Source organism: Podarcis liolepis, assembly GCF_965112155.1.
Source record: "Podarcis liolepis genome assembly, chromosome: 15".
NCBI classification, from domain to species: Eukaryota; Metazoa; Chordata; class Lepidosauria; order Squamata; family Lacertidae; genus Podarcis; species Podarcis liolepis.
Genome location: NC_139566.1, coordinates 41,163,398 through 41,184,412, shown reverse-complemented (window position 1 = coordinate 41,184,412; position 21,015 = coordinate 41,163,398). Strand labels below are relative to the sequence as shown.

General features: G+C 45.7%; 1 protein-coding gene across 2 annotated transcripts in view; it reads left to right on the top strand.

Moving 5' to 3' along the window:
* The window catches only part of TMEM132B (transmembrane protein 132B), a 375,194-nt gene that overhangs the window by 246,737 nt on the left and 107,442 nt on the right, over positions 1-21,015 (top strand). For both annotated transcript variants that reach the window (XM_083476418.1, XM_083476419.1), the window contains one exon: positions 15,108-15,294. In XM_083476418.1, coding sequence (XP_083332544.1) covers positions 15,108-15,294 — 187 coding nt within the window. The remainder of the gene's footprint in view (positions 1-15,107; positions 15,295-21,015) is intronic.

Here is a 21,015-nt window from a genome sequence, read left to right as displayed (position 1 = left end):
AGAGCCAGCTTGATAGCGCAGTTGGCTCTGGCTGGTTTCAGGAGCTGCTTGCTGCTGTGGCGCCTGCCATTTTGCCTCACTGGAAGTCCCCATATGATGTGTCTTGTGCCGTTGAACCAATCACGCAACATTCATTCCCTACTAAATAAATCTACAACACTTAAAAACTAAATCCGGGGACATTCCGGGGACAGATTTTGTACAGGGACAGGTTTGTAAATCCGGGGACTGTCCCTGGGAAACGGGGATGTCTGGTAACCATAGTCTAGCCTAGCCTTGTTCATGTTCATGCTCAGCTTCTACACACAAGGGTTTTTTGTTCCATCTCAGCCTGAAGTGGTATGAATGAGAAATAGCTCTCCCACCCATGGGGTCACGAAGAGTCGGACACGACTAAACAACTAAACAACAACAAAAAGGACCTCCTTCTTTGGAGGTCTTTAAGGAGAGGCTTGACAACCATATGTCAGGAGTGCTCTGATGGTGTTTCCTGCTTGGCAGGGGGTTGGACTCGATGGCCCTTGTGGTCTATTCCAACTCTATGATTCTATGATTCTATGATTCTAGGACTTGGTTTGTGGGGCTAAAAAGGGTGGGGTTAAATGGGTTTGGTTAGACACAGTGTTTCTCAAAATTAGGTCCCCTGCTGTTGTTGGACTACAACTCCCACCATCCCTGACCACTGGTCCTGCTAGCTAGGGATGGTGGGAGTTGTAGTCCAACAACAGCCAGGGACCCAAGTCTGAGAAACGCTGGGGGCAGTCAGACAACATCTATAGGCAATAGGCATTTTCTTCCTTACACCACTGAGGCAGCTCCAATCTACTCCCTCTTCTCTGCTGTACATGTCATCACGTGTACCTAGAGCAGGGGCAAATCAGCCGCTCTACTCCAGAGGAGCTTTCTTTCCGCCTGAGAGCCCCATTCCCCTGTGGGGGAGCCTTGTGGGGTCACATGCCAGTGGTGGGCGAGGCCATGTAGGTCTCAAAGCATCAGTACAGCAATAAAATAGCAAGGCCAGATAGAGATATCTGGAGTGCTCTGTTTTGCCTCCTAGGCCTGAGGTTCCCTAGCCCTACTCTAATCTTTTATTAAGGAAAAGCATGATAACTCAATGGTTGAGCACCTACTTTAAATGCAGAGGAGTCCAGCTTTGATCCCAGGCATCTCTAGATAGGGCTGGGAAGGATAATACTGCATTAGATGGAGCAATTGTCTGATTCCTTATAAGTACCTTCCAGTGCTCCTATTTATTATATTTTAACTTGGGTATTTATTTGGGGAGGAGCTGTAGCTGATGGCAAAGGATCTGCTTTGCATGCAGAATGTCTGAGGTTCAATCCTTGGCATCTCTGTGTAGGGCTGGGAAAAGCTCCTGTCTCAAACCTCAGGAGTAGCTGCCAGCCAGTGTATGTAATGTGGAGCTAGGGGGACCCTTGAGGCTCTTAGGATGTTCAGAAATGCTATACAGTTGCCTATTGTTGTTTATATTCTTCTTCTTTTTTGTTATCTGAGGAGTTCCTCACTTAAGCTTTCTGCTCCAGCACGACACCTACTGTACTGTATCTGCTAACAAGATATACTTAACATTGTGAGTTGCTAGTACTGTTAAAAAAACCTTAAACTTTATTAACCATTTAAAATTCGGCCACAATTTTTAATGCCAAACTCTTTTTTTTTTAAACTTCCTTTTAGTAAAAGAAAGCCATTGATATGATTTCTCTCTCACTGTTGGCTGTCCCTGACCTCATGCTTTCTTTCTAATTGGATCATTTATTAGATTTCCCAAGCAAGCTCCTATTCAGGACTTTCTCTCTCTTAAAAAAAAGTCCTAAATTGTAGCAAGGAAACAGAAAAGCCTGCTTTCATTTAAATGTTCTTAGAAGCAGCATTTCTGTGTAAAAGTAGACCGGGGGTGGGGTGGGTGGGGGAGGGAGATTTGGATTCCAAAAAATTCTACTGTGAAAAGTCTTTTGTTAATAGGAACAAATTAATCCATTTATTATCGCTGAGCAGAAACCACTTGCCACATTTTGTGGGTGATATCTGATGTTCCACCCAAGCATATACAATGTTAGTAATATTCATAGTTAGACACTTTGAGTTCAATAGTGTTAAATAACTCGAGTTCATGGGTCTAACCCAAAAATGACTAAGACTGCAGTCCTTACCCCTCTTCCTGGAAGTAACCTCCACTGAATTCAGTGGGATTGCCTTCTGAGTAGACACAGTTTGTTGGCTATCAGACTATATTTTTGAGGTTGTGTAAAGCAAGGTAGGGAGCCTGTGATCCTCCAGATGTAGTTGGACTACAACTCCCATAATTCCTGGTTATTGCTCGGGCTGCCTGGGGCTGATGCAAGTTGGAGTCCAATAACATGTTCCCCACCAATGGCATTAAGTGTCTCTCGTTTGGCACTATTTTTGGCATTCCTGAACACATTTGCATAATTGGGTGGCTGTTTTTGACACCCACCAACTCCTTCACCTTTGTAGTCCTTGGCTCTCTTTCCCCACCCTGTCTTGTAATCCTATTGGCTGCGGCTCCCTACATGACATTTGTCCATGGCGTCACTGCACTATATGTGACAGAATCTTGCGATGGTCAGTCGTGATCATATGGCTCACCACAGCCAATTGGGCTAAAATGAGCTACGTGGGCAAATCAAGAGCCAGTGTGGTTTGGTGAAGCTCAGTGGGTGACCTTGGACCAGTCACTGCCTCCCAGCCTAACCTACCCCACATGACTTGTGGGGATTAAACGAAGATGGGGAGAACCACGTATGCCAATCCAGAGCTCCTTGGAAAAATAAGTGGGTACATATGCAATTTTTAAAAGGATAGGGCTGAAGGCAGTGAGCGTGAAGATGGAAGAATGTACTATTGAAATGAAGGATAATGAAAGGACACCCAGCAGGGTCAAAAGAAGGGATTTCATCCAGATAAATTCTAGTCAGAGTAGACCCACAGAAATCAATAGACCTACGTTATTCTTCTCTACTCTGAATAGGTCTAGCATTGGATACAACGCATAGGAAATATTTGGCAACATGGGTTTCCCCACCTCCCATCATCAGCGACAAATGTTCTCCCTCCCAAGCATCATCAATCACAGCCCCGGGAGCTACCCCAGGATGACTCTGGTCCCTGTGTATCCTTCTTAAGAGAAACGCTTGCTCAAACAGTATCCAAGGCCTCTTTGGCACCAGGAACAGACTTCCCTGTGCTGGAAGAAGGAAATAAAAATAATTGAAGCAATTGTCTTAGTTGTCTCCCGGGTTGTCACAATGATGTGGATAAAATCAAATAAACGGGAAGTTATTGTGAGTTGTTAGCAGGAGAAACAGTTGTGAATTGGCAGAGCAAACCAACCCAGGCGCTTAAGATGTTTTCTCATTATCCGGATTTATTGTTTTCAGGAGCAGAGGAAGGGGGGAAAAAAGTTGGCTAAGCAAAAATAAGGTGAATAATGCCTGGTCTGGGGGATGTTTAGTTTGGAACAAAAATACCAATTTTAGTGTGTGTTTTTGCTGTGGTACAGCTGGGAATTGTGGCGTCACTTTGCCTCTTAGCTGTGGTGGATTATGCTGCCGCATAAACAACGTTGAGCACTCAGCACTGGAAGTGCCATGGAAGGGACATAACATGATGAAGAAGATAAAAGTACGAACCATCCATGTATTTTCAAAAACCCTTCAAAAACTCCCTGTTGGTAACCTCTGTTCCTTCCATCTGTCATGACCCACAACTAAGGAACCTTGCAGTGTGTGGTGGTAGTTTGAAAGTCCAGGCTGATTCCTTGTGATTATCTGTCATTACCTTTTGTGAGGGGCCCTCAGCCAGTAGACGCATTGCCGGCACATGCTCGGACTCAGAGCATCCATCCCCTTAACTCCATAACTTAACATCTCCATAACTGCACAGAAGTCAAAGGCTGAAAAATAAGGGGAGGGCCACTTAGCCACCTTCCCAGTTTCTACAAGGGGGTGGAGTCTACCACACTCCAAGGTTTCAGATGTCTCTTGCTCCCTACTGAGACAATAAAGGTAAAGGTAAAGGTACCCCTGACTGTTTGGTCCAGTTGCAGATGACTCTAGGGTTGCGTGCTCATCTCGCTCTATAGGCCGAGGGAGCTGGCATTTGTCTGCAGACAGCTTCCGGGTCATGTGGCCAGCATTTGGCAAACCAGAGCAGCGCACGGAAACGCCATTTACCTTCCCGCCAGAGTGGTACCTATTTATCTACTTGCACTTTGACGTGCTTTTGAACTGCTAGGTTGGCAGGAGCAGGGACCGAGCAACGGGAGCTCACCTTGTCAGGGGGATTCAAACTGCCAACCTTCTGATCGGCAAGCCCTAAGCTCTGTGGTTTAGACCACAGCGCTACCCGCGTCCCTACTGAGACAATACCTTCCTGCAAAGAAGCCAGCGAGGCCTTCTTGGTGCTGTTTTTAAGGTCCTATTCTTTTCTGAACACTACAGTTGTATCTTGGTTCTTGAACACCTTGTGACTCAAATGTTTTGGCTCCTGAACGCAGCAAACCTGGAAGTGAGTATTCCGGTTTGTGAATGTTCTTTGGAGCTCGAACATCTGACGTGGCTTCTGCAGCTTCCGAATGACTGCAGGAGCTTCCTACAGCCAATCGGAAGCTGTGCCTTGGTTTCTGAACGTTTTGGAAGTCGAATGGACTTCTGTTTTGTTTTTTTAAAAGATATTTATTGAAAAATTTTTTGAATATAAGAAAAAATGAAAAATAAACATACAAAATAATAAACAGTTAAAAACACACATTAATTTTCAGTAACATAACTTACATATCCTTATTTCCTCCGACCTCCCCATACTTCCCTTCTTTGTATTCCAGTTCAGTTTGTTGGTTCAGCAAATCCTTGGAAGTTGAATGGACTTCTGGAATGGATTCTGTTCGATTTCCAAGGTACCACTATACTTTGTGTTTTCCCCTAGGAGCCTCAAGTGCTTATGAATGCTGCCTATTCTTTTCATAAAACTATAAGTAACGATCCAGTGGATCACCAGCTGCTGACAGGGTGCCCTTTGCATGTTGGTTGGTGGCTGATTCCCCCCCCCCCGCCAAAAGCCTGCATCAGATCATTATTTGGGGAGGAAGTGGCAGCCTCCAGGCACTGAGATGAGCACATTGTTGGGCATATTGACGGTGAAACTGCATTTTGCCCCCAGCTGAGTTCTGCACCCTGAAACTGGACAGAGGAAAATTGGTGTGCTTTGGACCTTTCCTGGATTTGGTCAGAGGTTCTCCTTTGAGAATGCAGTACTAGCAACTAGCACAATCAGAAACCTTGAATGCCTCCAGCTCCCTGTAACATATTCATTTCTTTTGCTGGTGTTTCAGAGCCTTTGTGACCTTCAGCTCTTGAATATACAGCCTTGTAGATTTGCTGTTCTTTTCATAAACTGCCAACTGCTGTTTGGCAGATTTGCAATTGACGTCTTTGTCAGATACCTCTCCATGCCTCTCACTTCTTTTGTTTATTAAAGGTAAATATTAACGAGGCAGGTCTTGCTCACGTTCAGCATAATGCTTGTAAAATAACACTCCTTTGGTGTTAATCATCATAACAATTTAAAACCAATATTGCCTCTGAAACAAAAGTAGCTTGCTGACATACATGGTGCAGTGATACCTGATAGTTGTTTTTCCCCTTCAGTGCCTTAGAACTGTGCAAGATTATTGTGGGTAAATTAGAGGCTGGTCAAATTAAAAGCAGAGTCCTACACTCGGAATAAACATGCAAGGGGTGCAGTTCTGATGGGACTGAACCGCTACAGAGGGTTGCATATATGAATGCTCTTCCATTTAAAAACTCCCATAGCTTAGACAACCAGAATTTAAGGGGAGAAAGGTATTGTCACTATCCAGCTCAACCTTTTCCTGAAGTGCTAGTTTCTTATAGTTTGTCTTAATTTTCTCTGAGCAAATTATTGGTTTTTGTGTTTTTTTAAAAAGCAATCTCACATCTTCGACTTCTCTGCTCCTGTTTTAGTCTCCTCTGGAAGTTTCAAGCTCTACTCTTTGTTCACCCTAGAGCATTTGAAAAGCATCTGCCCCACAAAAGAGGACAGTGCCCAGCAGGGGATATTGGAGCAATACTATTAGCTCCAGCCATTAGTCAGGGATGATGGGGGTTGTAGCCCAATCATATCTGGAGACCACCAAGTTGGCTACCCCTTTCTACCCTCTCTTCCCAGTTCTTAATTCTGAAGGAAGGGCTACTGTTTTTGTCTCAGGCATTCACCTAGTCCCGAAAAGATCTTCAACCTCTTTTAAAGCCAAGGGGAACAAGTAGTTTTCCTCTGAGGATGCAGAGTTTCAGACACCCACTTTGCCTTTGGACTGCATGACCTTGCAGTGGCCTTCAGATCATTGCTGGAGCAACATCCCAAGCTCTCTGCATGTGGATTTGCCTCTCATCTAGATCAGTGTTTCCCAACCTTTTTTTGACTGTGACCCCCTTTCGACTTTGCTTCCTTCCTGTGGCTCCCCTATGGGCATAGCCAAGGGGGACAAGGGAGGCAGCTGCCCTCCAATAAGTAAAAATCAATACAAATTATTACAAATTTGAGGTTCTGACCCCTAACAAAAGCCCGTGCCCCCCCAGTCCCACTGGTAGAAAGGTAGGTATTTAAATGTTGTTGTTTTTTTTGTAAATAGAACATACTTTATTCATAATTATTATAATTTATACAAAATACCATTACATAAAATGATAGGAACATAATGAAATATTGTTGAAGCAGAAAAACATAGAATCATGGAGTTGGAAGGGACGCTTCCCCAAGGGTCATGTTTCTAGTACAACCCCCTGCAATGTAGGAAACTCAGCTAAATCATCCATGACAGATGGCCATCCAACCTTTGCTTAGAAAACTCCCAAGGAAGGAGAGACCACAACCTCCTGGGGGAGATCCATGTATTATAAAAAGTAAACAACACTTATTTGACCCCAGTTATTTGACATAGAGGGGGAAACCTGCAGATACAGTCCAAAAGGCGAACAGGGAGTACTGTATATATGGGAGAATTTTAAAAGCACATGGTCCTTACTCACCTGGTGCAAAAAGCTCTTGTCATCCGGAGGAGCCCTGGCTGCCTAGATAACCTATAGCCCCACACATCCTTACCTTGGAGTAAGGCCCATTGAACTCAGTGCAGCTTTCTTCTGAGGGTTCTGAATTGCGGGCTCTACTGGTCCCAGATTCTGCCCACCTAGCAGTTTGAAAGCACGTCAAAGTGCAAGTAGATAAACAGGTACCGCTCCGGCGGGAAGGTAAATGGCGTTTCCGTGCACTGCTCTGGTTCACCAGAAGCGGCTTAGTCAGCTGGCCACATGACCCAGAAAAACAGTCTGCGGACAAACGTTGGCTCCCTCGGCCTATAGCCAGCCAATCAGGATTTTTATTATTTTAAAGAATGATTTTTTTCTTTACTTCTCACTTCCCTCTGTGCCCCCCAAGCCTCTTGCTGTGCCCCCTCATTTACACATTTTTCACTTGTGCCCCACTTGGAATACCCCACCCTTGGGAAACACTGATCTAGATTTTACCTTGCAGCAAACACTATAGTGAGCTGTTCACGGTCCTGAACTATTCTACTCTATCCAGTGTTGCTGTGGTGGGGAATATGCAGCCCTCCAGGCAACTCTCATATGCAGACACAAAGGTCCAGGAGGAGGGCAGTTGTTATAGTCCAGCAACATCTCCAGGGCTATATGTTCTCCAGTCTGGCAGTACTCTTTCCATGAGGACTTTCAGCCTTTTTATTTGAAAATATTTCTAAGGATACCAGGGGAGTGTACAAATAAGCATGAATAACATTGTTCATACACCGTATCTAATAGATAATATATAATATTGTAAGTATGTTGTCACACTACAGTTTGCATGGCTGCCAATAGGTGGTACTGCAAACTAGTGTGAGGACAAATTTATCAGGAGGCCAGTGAGAAAACAAGTGGGTGGCTAGATGGCAGAGGCCAGTGAGAGAGCAGGTGGCAGAAGCTTGCAAAGGACTGGCTTGCACAGACCACAGTGGCCAGTGAGAGAGTGGCAAAGTGTGGAGCCAAGAATGGTAAGACAGTGGTGAGGCAGAGAACTTGGAAAGCCCAACTTCTTTCTGAGGCAATGAACACCTTCTTAAGACACCACAAAGCAATGTTATGGGGCGGGATGGTGCTTCAGAGAATGGTTTGTCTGGGTGGGTTTGGGGTGAGCTGTTAAGGGGAGGGAGGTGGGTGCTGGTGAGGTCTAAGAGAGATAAGCAGAGCTGGTGAGCAATGCAAGCAGGAGCGGAACCCCAAGTATGTACAATAAAAAGCAACCTCCATAACAAGCACAGCAAACCAAAACTGTCAAAAATCCAAAACAATTGACAGAGTAGAACTAAATCAGCCCAACAATTTTAAATGCCTAGACCTGGGGTCACCAATGTGATGCAACCGATCAGCTTGTCAGTATCTCATATGGTGCTTGTGAAGGGTCCCTTCAAAAATCTGAAATGAATAAAAAAAAAGTTTGCTCTTTCGGTTCAGTTGCGGTTTGAACCATTGAGGCTCCCATCCTCTGTGTGTGTGTGTGTGTGTGTGTGTGTGCAAAAATGTGTGTAGGGTGTGTGTGCCAAACTGAGTTTTGACTTGGGTGAAAAAAGCCTAGTTTGGCCCTTGCATGCTCAAGGTAGTTTACAACTTAAATTGTTTAACGTAATTACAGACCTAACAAAGGTACTCATAAACAATAAATAAAACATCAAAAAATACACATCCAAATTGAACAATCTCCACATAAATTATAATATCTAAAAATAAAGCTGCAAATTAATATCAAAAACTCCAACAACCCCTTACCAAACAAAATCTCCTAAACAACATCCCAGCCCAAGAGTCTGTTCAGCAGCCTCAGCTTTTGTAGCTGGAGTCAGTCTGGGCTTCACCCTCCCAGGCCTGCAAGGCAGGGAGCAGGACTTCCAGGATTCACAGCCAAGATGTGACTGGCATCCACATGGCACTCTCAAAATTCCAAGGGTGCCAATTGGCCCCAGTGGGTTAGTGACATCTGGCATAGGCAAACAGGAGTCTCAACCTGGTGCCAGAAAGGGTGCAATGATGACACCCGTCTGTAAATGGTGCCTTGTGCCAAATCTCCCATTATGGTATGAACCTGGAAGTCTTCTTCTCAACCCTCTGCTTCTTGGTGAGCACCTTCTCTACAAATTGCTCTCCTGGCTACTATGGTGATGGTGTACACAAAGTTTGATTGGAAATGACACCCTGTGTCAAACGGAAATGCCCTGTCTCCTGCCATGCTCTGAGCCTGCAGATCTTCTTCTCAAACCCTCCATTCCTTGCTTGGCAACATCCCTGCAACTTACTCTCCTATGGTGGTGTAAGCAAAAATTGCAAATAATTGGGCCACGGGGCCCAAAGCCAGAGCCCCCATTGAAATGGAAACATTACGACAGAAAAACTCCCATGGGAATTAAAGGCCACCCGAGTAGTTTCCACATCCATCTTTGATGACACTGGAGTAATTTAAATTTGTGACACAGTTCAGAGTCATGTCAAAGGCTAAAAAACTCTGCAGAAATCCCCCCCCCCCCCAAAAAAAGAAAGTGCCATTACAGCAAAAAATAGGATTCCATGACTAGGCTTTGTTCAGTGGACCTACTCACTTAAGACTGCAGGGAAGCAATAAAACTAAGTGGTGCTTTTTATTATTTCTGCCCCCCACCCCCTTCACCAGAAAGAAATATGTCTAATGAATGTCTCATGTCTGAAACACTGGGCTGGATTCATCAAAGGGAGTCAGTAATTACCAAATTGAGAGAATCATGAATTGCTTTTCTAAATTTGAAAAGCACATCAAGAATAGATCAGGAGCAGGCAAAATTAATAGTTACGAACTCATTTCCATAGAAATGGACTTATTAGCAAGCTTGCCAGCTGCCTAAAATTATAAGGTCTTTTCCTTCTGCTTGCAGGAAATAACTGTGTGGTTGTTTTTTTCTTTTTTTTTTTTAAACCAAATCAAATATTTTCTCTCCTTCTTTCAAAATTCCATTGAAACTTGAATTTTGCTAAGTTTGCAGAAGGTAGGGATTATCTCTGTTATTGGGCAAATTGAAAATAAAATGGTGGAAGAAGGAAGTACCAGAAAGAGAGGAGGAGTTTATGCAAGTTTGAAGTTTCGTCTTCCTTCAGAAGGAATGTGGTGTGAGGTGCAGAATCTAACAGGATTGAGGACTGTCATGTTCTTATCATTTCTTATGACAGCTAATCTGTAGTCAAGTTCCAGCCTGAAGAGGAAGCCTTTGGAGTTCTTCTTGTCGAGGAGAGCCAATGCCTTTCCTTTCTGTTGGTTTATTAAGAATATTTATAGGCCATTCTTTGGCAATTCCTTCACTGAATCTTGAAATAACATAATTAAAGCCACTGTTTGAAATGGTAAATTCAGGCCAGGGATCAGCTGCAGCCCTGCAGCCCTCTGATTTGCCACTGGGGGAAAAGGACTAGACTTGCTGCTGGCCAGATCTAGCAGACTCATCTTATTCTCTTATCGTGGCTGTATATTCGTGACTTCTCTTTAGTTATGGAGATTGAGGTACTAAAGGGGAATGGAGGCTCTGGGTCAGAGCATGTTCCAGGTCTGCATCCAGTGGCTGCACCGCCCCCCAAAAGGAATGGACAGATACCCACATAAGACTCGCTCCCTGCCTTGCTTGCCTTTGCACCTGACCTGGCAGGGCAAGGACCTGATTGACTCCAACTACAAAAGCTGAGGCTGCTGAAGAGACCAGAGACCACCTTGGCTGTGATTGCTGGAAGACGTGGTCCTTGCCTTGCTGGACTTTTCCCCACCTGGCCTGGGAGGGAGGGGCTCTGACTGACTGACTCCAGCTACGAAAGCTGAGGCTGCTCAACAGACTCTTGGGTTGGGGTATTGTTTAGAGGTTTCTCTTGGGTTTTTTGTTGCTGCTATTGATATTATTATTTTTTATCTTTACTTTTAGATATTATGAGTTATGGGAAGACTGTTCAGTTTGGTTGTACACCTGTTGATGTGTATTATTTATTGTTTATGGCTACTTTGGTTATGTTCATAATTATGTAAATCTTTTCATGTTGTAGGGGACACGGGTGGCGCTGTGGTCTAAACCACTGAGCCTCTTGGTCTTGTTGATCACAAGGTTGGCTGTTCGAATCCCCACGACGGGGTGAGCTCCTGTTGCTCTGTCCCAGCTCCTGCCAACCTAGCAGTTAGAAAGCATGCCCCCAAAAGTGGAAGTAGATAAATAGGTACCACTCTGGTGGGAAGGTAAATGGTGTTTCCATGCTCTGCTCTGGTTTTGGTGTTCTGTTGTGCCAGAAGCGGCTTAGTCATGCTGGCCACATGACCCGGAAACTGTCTGCGGATAAACGCCGGCTCCCTCGTCCTGTAAAGCGAAATGAGCTCCACAACCCCAGAGTCGTCTGTGACTGGACTTAATTGTCAGGGGTCCTTTACCTTTACCTTTTTTTTCATGTTGTAAGCTGCCTTGAACATGTCCCCCCACCCCCCACTATGGAAAGGCAGCATACAAATAAGATGATGATGGTGATGGTGATGGTGTGTTTACATTTTGAGAAGTGCAAATCAGGAAGGTTTGCGTTCAACTGCCAAGTGAACTGAATCTCTCCCTATCCCTGTATCAGGCTCCTGCTTCCCCACACCTTCCAGGTTGGGCACTCATGTTCACTTTCTGCATTGCATGCGCTGTACTGGGACCCTGCTGGTTTCTGTGCCATTACTTGTCTGCCCTGAAGAGTGGAACTAAGCTGAAGGGAGCTGCAATAGAACTGCTCACCCATTTGCAAAGCTAAGGAGGGCCTGGTCTGGTTTCAAATTGGATGGGGGAACCATGTGTTGAGATTCCTGCATTGCAGGGGGTTGGACTGGATGGCCATTGGGGTCTCTTCCAACTCTACAGTTCTAATACTCTGTGATTTGGACAAGTTCCCCCAGCCTTTTCTGAAGGTCCCTTGCAAACTTGTGGATTTTGCTGAGTTCCTGAATGTGCTGATGACAGACACAACTTGGAACTGACAGTTAATAACCTTTCGAGCCAGGGAACGAAGTACCGATCAGTCTTCATACTCTAGGAAAGGCTCGGGGTCAATGGGGTGAGTCTTAGAACAAAGACCCCCGGGACGGCAAAAGGGCTGCGAGAGGTGAAATAAAATAAAATAAATCCACTTTGGAAAGTTTTCGTGCTGTGGCTCATTATAACTACGACCTGGGAAAAGGCACAGAACAAGGGCCACAGGTTGATTGCAGTCTTCTCCGTGGGGGATTCTGTGTCCCAGATACTGCCAGGCTTGGGCCAAATGATCTGACTGTGAGATGGAGGGATAAAAATCAAACGTTCAAGGAGTGGCAGAAGTGTCACAATCTTTTCAGAGGGCTCAATGCCTGCCAACGTGTAAAGCATTTTCAGTGGCTGGTAAGCTCACTTTGTAAGAAGTTTCCTCTGGGGGATATATATATATATATATTATATATATATTATATATATATATGCAGGTTTTGGTGTCTTCGGGTGTCTTCCCGTGTAAGAGTTGGGGTGTCTAGGCGACGTTTCGACGAGGTCTCACTCGTCATCTTCAGGCTGGTGCTTTCGGCTTCTTGTTACTGGAACAGAGCAGGATCTCAGTGTTTGAGTTCCTATAAATACTGTTGAGGGGGTGTGGTGTATAGCCTCCAACGTTCTGGGCAGAGAGGAAGTTCCCAGGTTAGTGTGCCTTTTCTTCTTTTGTTCCTTAATTACTTGAGGGATATCTTGAGTGATTTCTTGAGTGATATTCTGAGTACCACTTAGGAGGGTCATTAAGTGTGGATTAGTTGCTAAAGCTTTCGTGTCTTGACCTCTTGAGCTTGTGAAGAGTTTTTCTGAGAAGATGGCTGTACTGCACTTAGTTGTGCTCTGGCTTGGCTTCGTGTATAGGGGCGAGCTGTGGTTTTGTGCCCTGTGCCAGCCAGATCTGTGTAGGGATTGCAGGGGGGTGCAGCATCCGGAGGTGCCACTATGGTTTGGCTACTGGATGGTGTCTGTAATTTATCTGTGGAGAGGGTCTGGGTTTGGGTCTGGTGTGGTTGATTGGTGATGGCGTTCTGTGTGCCTGAAGATGACGAGTGAGACCTCGTCGAAACGTCGCCTAGACATCCCAACTCTTACACGGGAAGACACCCGAAGACACCAAAACCTGCATTCCTGTACCCGTGAAAATCTACGAAAGCATATATATATATATATATATATATATATATATATATATATATATATATGAATGACAGTCTGAGACATGAAACCTAATTAGAACAGAACTGCTCTGACAGGTGAGTACAGCTGTTTCTGCAGTGCCACTAAAAAAGGAGATTAAGACAACACAAGCACCTTCTGTTGGTTTCATTTTATTTTTTGCAAATGCCTGCCCTGCTTGGTGTATGCAAATTGTCTGCAGGTGAAAGGAAAGAAGGGCATCACCAGTCCTTAACTTTAAAGCTGCCGTCATTGGAATTTTGCAACCTTCACCCTTTTACTCAACCAGAGTCAGACCTGCCCCCAGCATGAGGATTATACGAAAAGCTTTCCTTCTAAAACATTGTCACGTCCCGCTCCCTTTAGTATCCTATGGTAGGGAAAGATAAGGTGGCACCCTCCAGATTTTGCTGGACCCCAATTCCCATCATCCTTGACCATTGGCTACGCTGGCTGGGGATGATGGGAGTTGTGGTCCGACAGCACTTCGAGGACCACAGTTTCCTGCCTATTACACACCCTAGCTATTCCACGCCTTTCCCATTGTGGTGCCCCCCCCCAACTCCCATCATCCCTGGTGAACTCTAAGAACATTTGGAGGGAATCCAGTTTGGAGAAAGATACATAACACTGGCACAGCTAGGCATCCCCCATAAGTGCAATATTACTACTACTACTACTACTACTACTACTAATATATTTATACCCCAACCATCTGTCTGGGTTTCTCCAGCCACTCTGGGTGGCTTCCAGCAGAATATTAAAATACAATGATTGATTAAATATAAAAAGTTTCCCTAAACAGGGCTGCCTTCAGATGTATTCTAAAAGTCTGATAGTTGTTTTACTCTTTGACATCTGGTGGGAGGACGTTCCACAGGGCGGGTGCCACTACCAAGAAGACCCTCTGCCTGGTTCACTGTAACTTGGCTTCTCGCAGCGAGGGAACTGCCAGAAGGCCCTTGGTGCTGGACCTCAGTGTCTGGGCAGAATGATGGGGGTGGAGATGCTCCTTCAGGTATACTGGACCTAGGCTGTTTAGGGCTTTAAAGGTCAGCACCAACACTTTGAATTGTGCTCGGAAACGTACTGGGAGCCAGTGTAGGTCTATAAGGATGCATATGGATGCCAACTCTTGCAAAGATTACTCCAGGGTGTATAGGTTGAACTACTGGAGCACAGCCTGTGGCTCTTTAGGTGTTATGGGTCTGAAGCTCTCAACATCCTCTGTACAATTGGGCCCAGAGCCTCAGAGACACCGCAGGGGCACCACTGAAATCTAGGACCCCAAGGTTATGATATGGAGGTATTGATCACCCAGTACTGTTTTTTAGTTATGCTATCATATCATACCTTCCAAAGCCTCAGGAGCTCTGGAAAACTGTGTTTCCTAGGGATTCTGGTGCTCAGAATTCTACCCTGGGCATTTTCACTGGGCGTAATATGGCAAGTTTATTGGCCTTGGACCCTGACAGGGAACATATGTTGGATTTCCAGCTCCTATCAGCCGCAGCCTCTCTCTGGGCAATTGTCAGGGAAGATGGGGTTTTTAGGGAGACTGTGTTGCATCATTGTGTAATGTTGCACGGAGAAAGCTTGGTTGGGGTGGGGATGATGGCCAGCACTGGTGGCTGCAAGGAGCTTCCACTGTTTTCCTACTGTGGAAATTTAAGAAATCTCTGTCTTTTCTTTTTCTGTCCAAATATGAAACGTTTATGTAATATGTTAAAAAAATGATCCAATTTCAAATTCCAAGTAACACCACCTTTTAATTTTTCAGGGCAAATGTCTCTTCTTACGAGATCTTTCAGATGGATTTTGAGATAGACAACAGTAGTGGCCTGGTGGGGGCCCAGCAAATCACCTGGCAGGTGGAATACCCCCGAGATGAGTCTGTGAGCGAGCTGGTGGTCTCCGAGATCTTTGTCAGCCAAGCGACTTTTGCAGGAATTGTTCCACTTGCGATGGTAAGAATCTACCTCCTCCTTTGTTAAATTATTCTGTTTCATGTTTCATTCTGTTTCTGTAGATGTGGGAATTGGGGAAGGAGAGAAATATTTCCTGAAAAATGCTTTGATTGTTAGAATGCTCACCTTTCCCAGTCCCATTTATTGTCATCTATTTTTTATTTGGCATCATTCTTTGCCTCCTGGTATTTGCATCTCCTTCTTTCATGGATGATCCCAGCCAATCAGCAATCGCACAGCTGAATGGGATGACATCACAATGATACATAGGCAATCAGATTTAGCCAAGTGAGGAACCCAAGCCCATCTGAGAGAAAGGGGAAGAGAAAATGGTGTGAATAGGTGACATTTTTGGAGGTGTTCCTATAGTTGGTTGAAAAGATTGCGGGGGTTTTGACAGACAAAACCAAAAATGCTTCTGAAAAGCAGCAGTCTTTGGGTTCAGCCTTATGAATCCTTAATGTTTGTTCAAGGCAACTGGATCTGCTAATTTGCATCTGCAGTAGAAAGGTCTCAATGCATAAACTACGTTTCAATAAGATTTTTTATTTACCTGATGTTTAGTAACAGCTCCTTGGAAACCATTAGAGTCTATTGTGTGATTCCACCCCCCCCTTTTTTGGGGGGGGGGATTATGGGCCCAGTACATGATAATCGCGCCTCTGGAGCTGTTGCCTTCCACTGTGTCACTGGAATCTCCATGCATCCACACATTGGTGATAGGCTACAATTAGCTGTGGCATTTTCATTTAAATTAATTAGCTGGCTCATGCTGGAAACTTTATATCTAAACCAAACGAAGTGAACCAATAGTGGGGAAGGCCTGAATTCTCTCCACTTCCCAGACCTTTGCATTTGCTAGTCTTCCATCACAGTCTTGTGGTGTTTTTAATAAAAGAAGTAATTTCAAAGGTCTTGGTGGACCCAAAGTGGACTTCCATTTTAGCCCCTGTCCCATATGTACATGTAAAAAAGAGGCCATGGGATCAGACCAACATCCTGTTATCCAGAATAGTCAGCTGGATGCTTCCATAAGCAGGGTGCCTGCAGTTTGTTCCCCAGGTATTTATTACTCTGAAGCAAGGATGGGCAGAGGGACACAGGTGGCGCTGTGGTCTAAACCACTGAGCCTAGGACTTGCCGATCTGAAGGTCAGCGGTTCGAATCCTCTTGACGGAGTGAGCTCCCGTTGCTCAGTCCCAGCTCCTGCCAACCTAGCAGTTTGAAAGCATGTCAAAGTGCAAGTAGATAAATAGGTATCACTCCGGCGGGAAGGTAAACGGCGTTTCCATGTGCTGCTCTGGTTTTGCCAGAAGCGACTTAGTCATGCTGGCCACACGACCTGGAAAAACTGTCTGCGGACAAACGCTGGCTCCCTCGGGCTGTAAAGCAAGATGAGCACCGCAACCAGAGTTGTTCGTGACTGGACTTAACTGTCAGGGGTCCTTTACCCTATTTTTAAGGATGGACAGACCCATCTCAGTTCTTCATGGGGGCCGGACTCAAGTTGTGGTGACTGATGCTGTGAAGCAGAATTCACCCAGTTTTGGATTGTTCACCCACTAATATGAGTCATAGCTCAGTCAGTAGGGCATGGGACCTTCTAATCTCAGGGTCATGGGTCCGAGCCCCATGTTGGGCAAAAGATCCTGCGTTGCAGGGGGTGGACTAGATGATCCTTATGGTCCCTTCCAACCCTATGATTCTATGATGCCCATTGGGACTGGTAAGGTAGAAGGCAGGGAGCCCAAAAAGGAGGTGGAGCCAGAGCTAATGTCTGGCTTTGTATTTTCTTTGTGCCAAGAGGGGGCAAAATGCACATGTTCACAGACATTCTTATCTCAAGCCAATATATGATATGGGAGAGCCTGGCTTCTCTCTTTGACGTTGGCTTTTGCTCAAAGTTTCTGGGCTCCCAAACCAGAAAATCTACAGCTATTTTTCAGTGTTCCTTTTAAAATGTCTCTGGTCCTCTCGACACAGCTAGGGAACTTGCGTCATTGTCGGTGTTGGGCTCAGTTACAATTCAGAGTAAGTCCCAGTAAGCCCTGATGCTGTGATGGACCCCTCTGATGGCGATAGCTTTGTTAAGGATCTTTGAGCTGGGATCATCTCTTTTAAAAGTCAGACAGCCCCAGAATTCAATGAAACCATTGGGAGGAAGAAGAATGATTTTGCTGCTGCTGTTGGCATCCATCTGTCTTGGGAGACAATGGAGATGAGTGCACTTCTGGGAGTGAATTCAAACTGCTGGAAGGTTGCAGCGCCCGCCGTGGCTGTAGACACCGACGCAGGAAAGACATGTTTTGTTGCAGCTGGGGCAGATGAAGGCATCTAGTTGTGCTGCTGCAGATGCACCCGGGCGTTTCTTCTCTCTGTGCTCCTCCCAGGCCCAGCATTCATTCCTCCTCTGATCACTGTTATGGATGCACAACCTGACTGCCTGTCTCCAGGCACTGTGGTCATCCCACATAGCAGGGTTGGTGTCGCCAGCCTTCATGTCGCCAGCCTTCATGTCATGTTTGCAGTCATCTTTGTAACGCAGAGTTGGTCTGCCAATGGGTGTGGTGCCTGAAGCCAGCTCCCCATAGAGCACGTCCTTGGGGAGGGATGATAACACACAGGATTCATTTGCCACATCAGCTAATTAATTCACTATCATTATCAAAAGTATCCCTCCTTTTCCTGAAGGAGCTCAAGGTGGCATACATGACTCTCCCTCTCTCCCTAACATTCTCACAACAACCTTGAGAGGTAGTTTAGGCTGAAAGTTCCCATTCAGGCAAATGAGAGGCATTATCTAAGTTCAAGGAAACATCCCAGCTAAGCAAATAGAGTCAAAGATGGTGCAAAGCAAGGCTGATGCAGTTGGGGGGTGGATGGACTGGGGAGAGGGTGTGTAGCTGGAGCAGGTCTCAAGAACTAGGGGCTTGGAGGGCCGCATCCAGCCTCCAGCAGTGGTGACCAGTGCCCATTGGCAATGGTAAGGAAGAAGGCCAGGAGGCCAACAGTAGGTGGAGCAAAAGCCAATGCCAGACAGTCAACTAATTTTATCTCTATCCTCCTTCCTGTTGAGTTTGATGAAGACAACTTTGGGTCTAAGGAAGAAGACAGCCAGTGCTACCCTCTGGACCAGTTGCTAGGCAAGAAGACTGGCAGATGGAGACTGGCTGAGAACAGGCCAAGGTTGGCTGTGCAGTGCCCCCATTCACTCTGGGGGCTGCCACTGGCCCCCAAGCCTGAAATTTGCTACACCTGAATAAGGCTTCACTTCTCAATTAGTTCTAGTGTTTCTTGACAAATTGCTGCATCCTAGATATGGCTCAGTTCCTTCTGCTCACAAGCCTGCTTGAGTCGGTAGCCTTAGGCCATGAGAAGTTGAGCGAGACAGCCCTGGAGAGGAGCAACATCTTGTGTTTGCATAGCTTTCCTCATGTTTGCCAACCTGGAGTGTTCGTTAGCATAGCAGGCATGGAGCCTGGGCTGCAGCCCACCAGAGCAGGAAGAGAATATCACTGCACCATGAGAACATAAGAGCCCTGCTGGATCAGACCAAATGCCCCCCAGTCCAGAACTCTGTTCTCCGACCCTGGCCAGCCAGGTGCCTGTTGGAAGCCTGCAATTAGGACCTGAGTGCACCAGCACTCTTCCCAATTGTGATTCTCAGCAACTTGCATTCAGAGGCAGATGACCACGCTGGGAGCTGTAGTTTGTTGAAGATGCTGGGAGTTGTTAAGAGATGTCCCCAACTCTACCTCTCATCTAAATCAGAACCAGTGACAGTGGTGAATGTCCCGTGAGAGGGTCTGGAGGTGGTTGGAGGATGGATGGCGGCTAATGAATTGAGACTGAATCCTGACAAGGCAGAAGTACTGTTTTGGGGGGACAGAGGGTGGGCAGGTATGGGGGACGCCCGGTCCTGAATGGGGCAACTGTGCCCCTGAAGGACCAGGTGCGCAGCCTGGGAGTCATTTTGGACTCACAGCTGTCCATGGAGTCACAGGTGAATTCTGTGTCCAGGGCAGCTGTCTACCAGCTCCATCTGGTACGCAGGCTGAGACCTTACCTGCCTGGGCACTGTCTCACCAGAGTGGTACATGTGCTGTTTATCTCTTGCTTGGACTACTGCAATGTGCTCTATGTGGGGCTATCTTTGAAGGCGACTCAGAAACTACAATTAATCCAGAATGTGGCAGCTAGACTGGTGACTGGGAGTGGCTACCAGGACCACATAACACCGGTCCTGAAAGACCTACATTGGCTCCTATTATGTTTCTAAGCTCAGTTCAAAATGTTGTTGTTGTTGTTGTTGCTGCTGCTGCTGCTGCTTCTTCTTCTTCTTCTTCTTCTTCTTCTTCTTCTTCTTCTTGTTATTATTATTATTATTATTATTATTACTACCTTCACAGAGATACAATTTTCAGAGTTCCCTGAGAGGAAGGATTGATTGTTAAACCAATTTGGGAACTGTAGCTCAGTGAAGGCTATAGAGATCTCCTAACAACTCTCAGCACCCTAAGCAAACTACAGTTCCCAGAATCCTCTGGGGGAAACCGTGGCTGTTTAAAGTGGTATCTTAATGCTTTAAATGTATGGTGTGAATGTGGTCTAAGGTAGACTACAGTAAACCCATTAAAATTAATGGGCCTGAGTTCATCATGTCCATTATTTTCAATGTGTCTACTCTGAGTAGGGCTAATTTTGGTTTCAATCCAAGATCCTCCCCCCATTGGCAGTCTGCCAAATGCTCACATTAACTGAGTTCGAAATTGGCCCCTTATATCAGATGGTGACAATGAGGATAGTTTTGTTTGTAGCTGTAAATCACGTCATGTTCTGTGGAGTGTAGCTTATCTCCAGCAAAAGGGACAAGAGGAAGGGTGAGAGAAAAGCAATTGGGAGAACATCACATCTTCTTCTCTTGCACGATAAGCTCTGGGTGGCTCTGTAATCTTTCATAGACCCTGAAAGCTCTAGAAAATGTCTAGCAGCCTTATTCCTACACGGGTTGCCCGTCTACTACTGAGCTAGGTTCAAGGTTCTTGTATTACTATACAAAGTCCTAAACAACTTGGAGTCCGGATACCTTCAGGACCACCTGAGCCCTTAAATCCCAGCTCAGTCACTGGGATCATCTGGAGGAGTGCTGCTAGTTGTCCCCCCCCCCCCCCGGTCCTCTGCATTTCAGAAGACTACCTTCAACTAGAAGGTGAGCATTTAGTACAGGCATCCCCAAACTCATCCCTCCAACTGTTTTGGGACTACAATTCCCATCATCCCTGACCACTGGTCCTGTTAGCTAGGGATGATGGGAGTTGTAGTCCCAAAACAGCTGGAGGTCTGCGTTTGGGGATGCCTGATTTGGTGCCAGCAGATCCATGCTGTGAAATCCTTTCTCAGAAAAGATTTGGCAGGTACCCTCCCAGAATTCCATAGTTCAGTGCATTCAGTCTAGAGATGTGCAAGTCCTGCATGTTGCCTGAATTCCGACTCCCACTTCATCCCACACATGCAGCAAATTACCTATTTTGCTTTGGTGTTTAGTGGAGATGCCAGAAATTCAGCCTGGGGCCTTTTACATGCAAAGCATGTACTCCATCCCTGTGTTATGAACCTTCTCCCAAAGATGAAGTAAATTCTAGTCCTCATGGTTCTGAATAAAGAGCTGAATTAAATAAGTGTGTGTCTTCTGGTGAGTCAGATTAGCATGATATTGGTCTG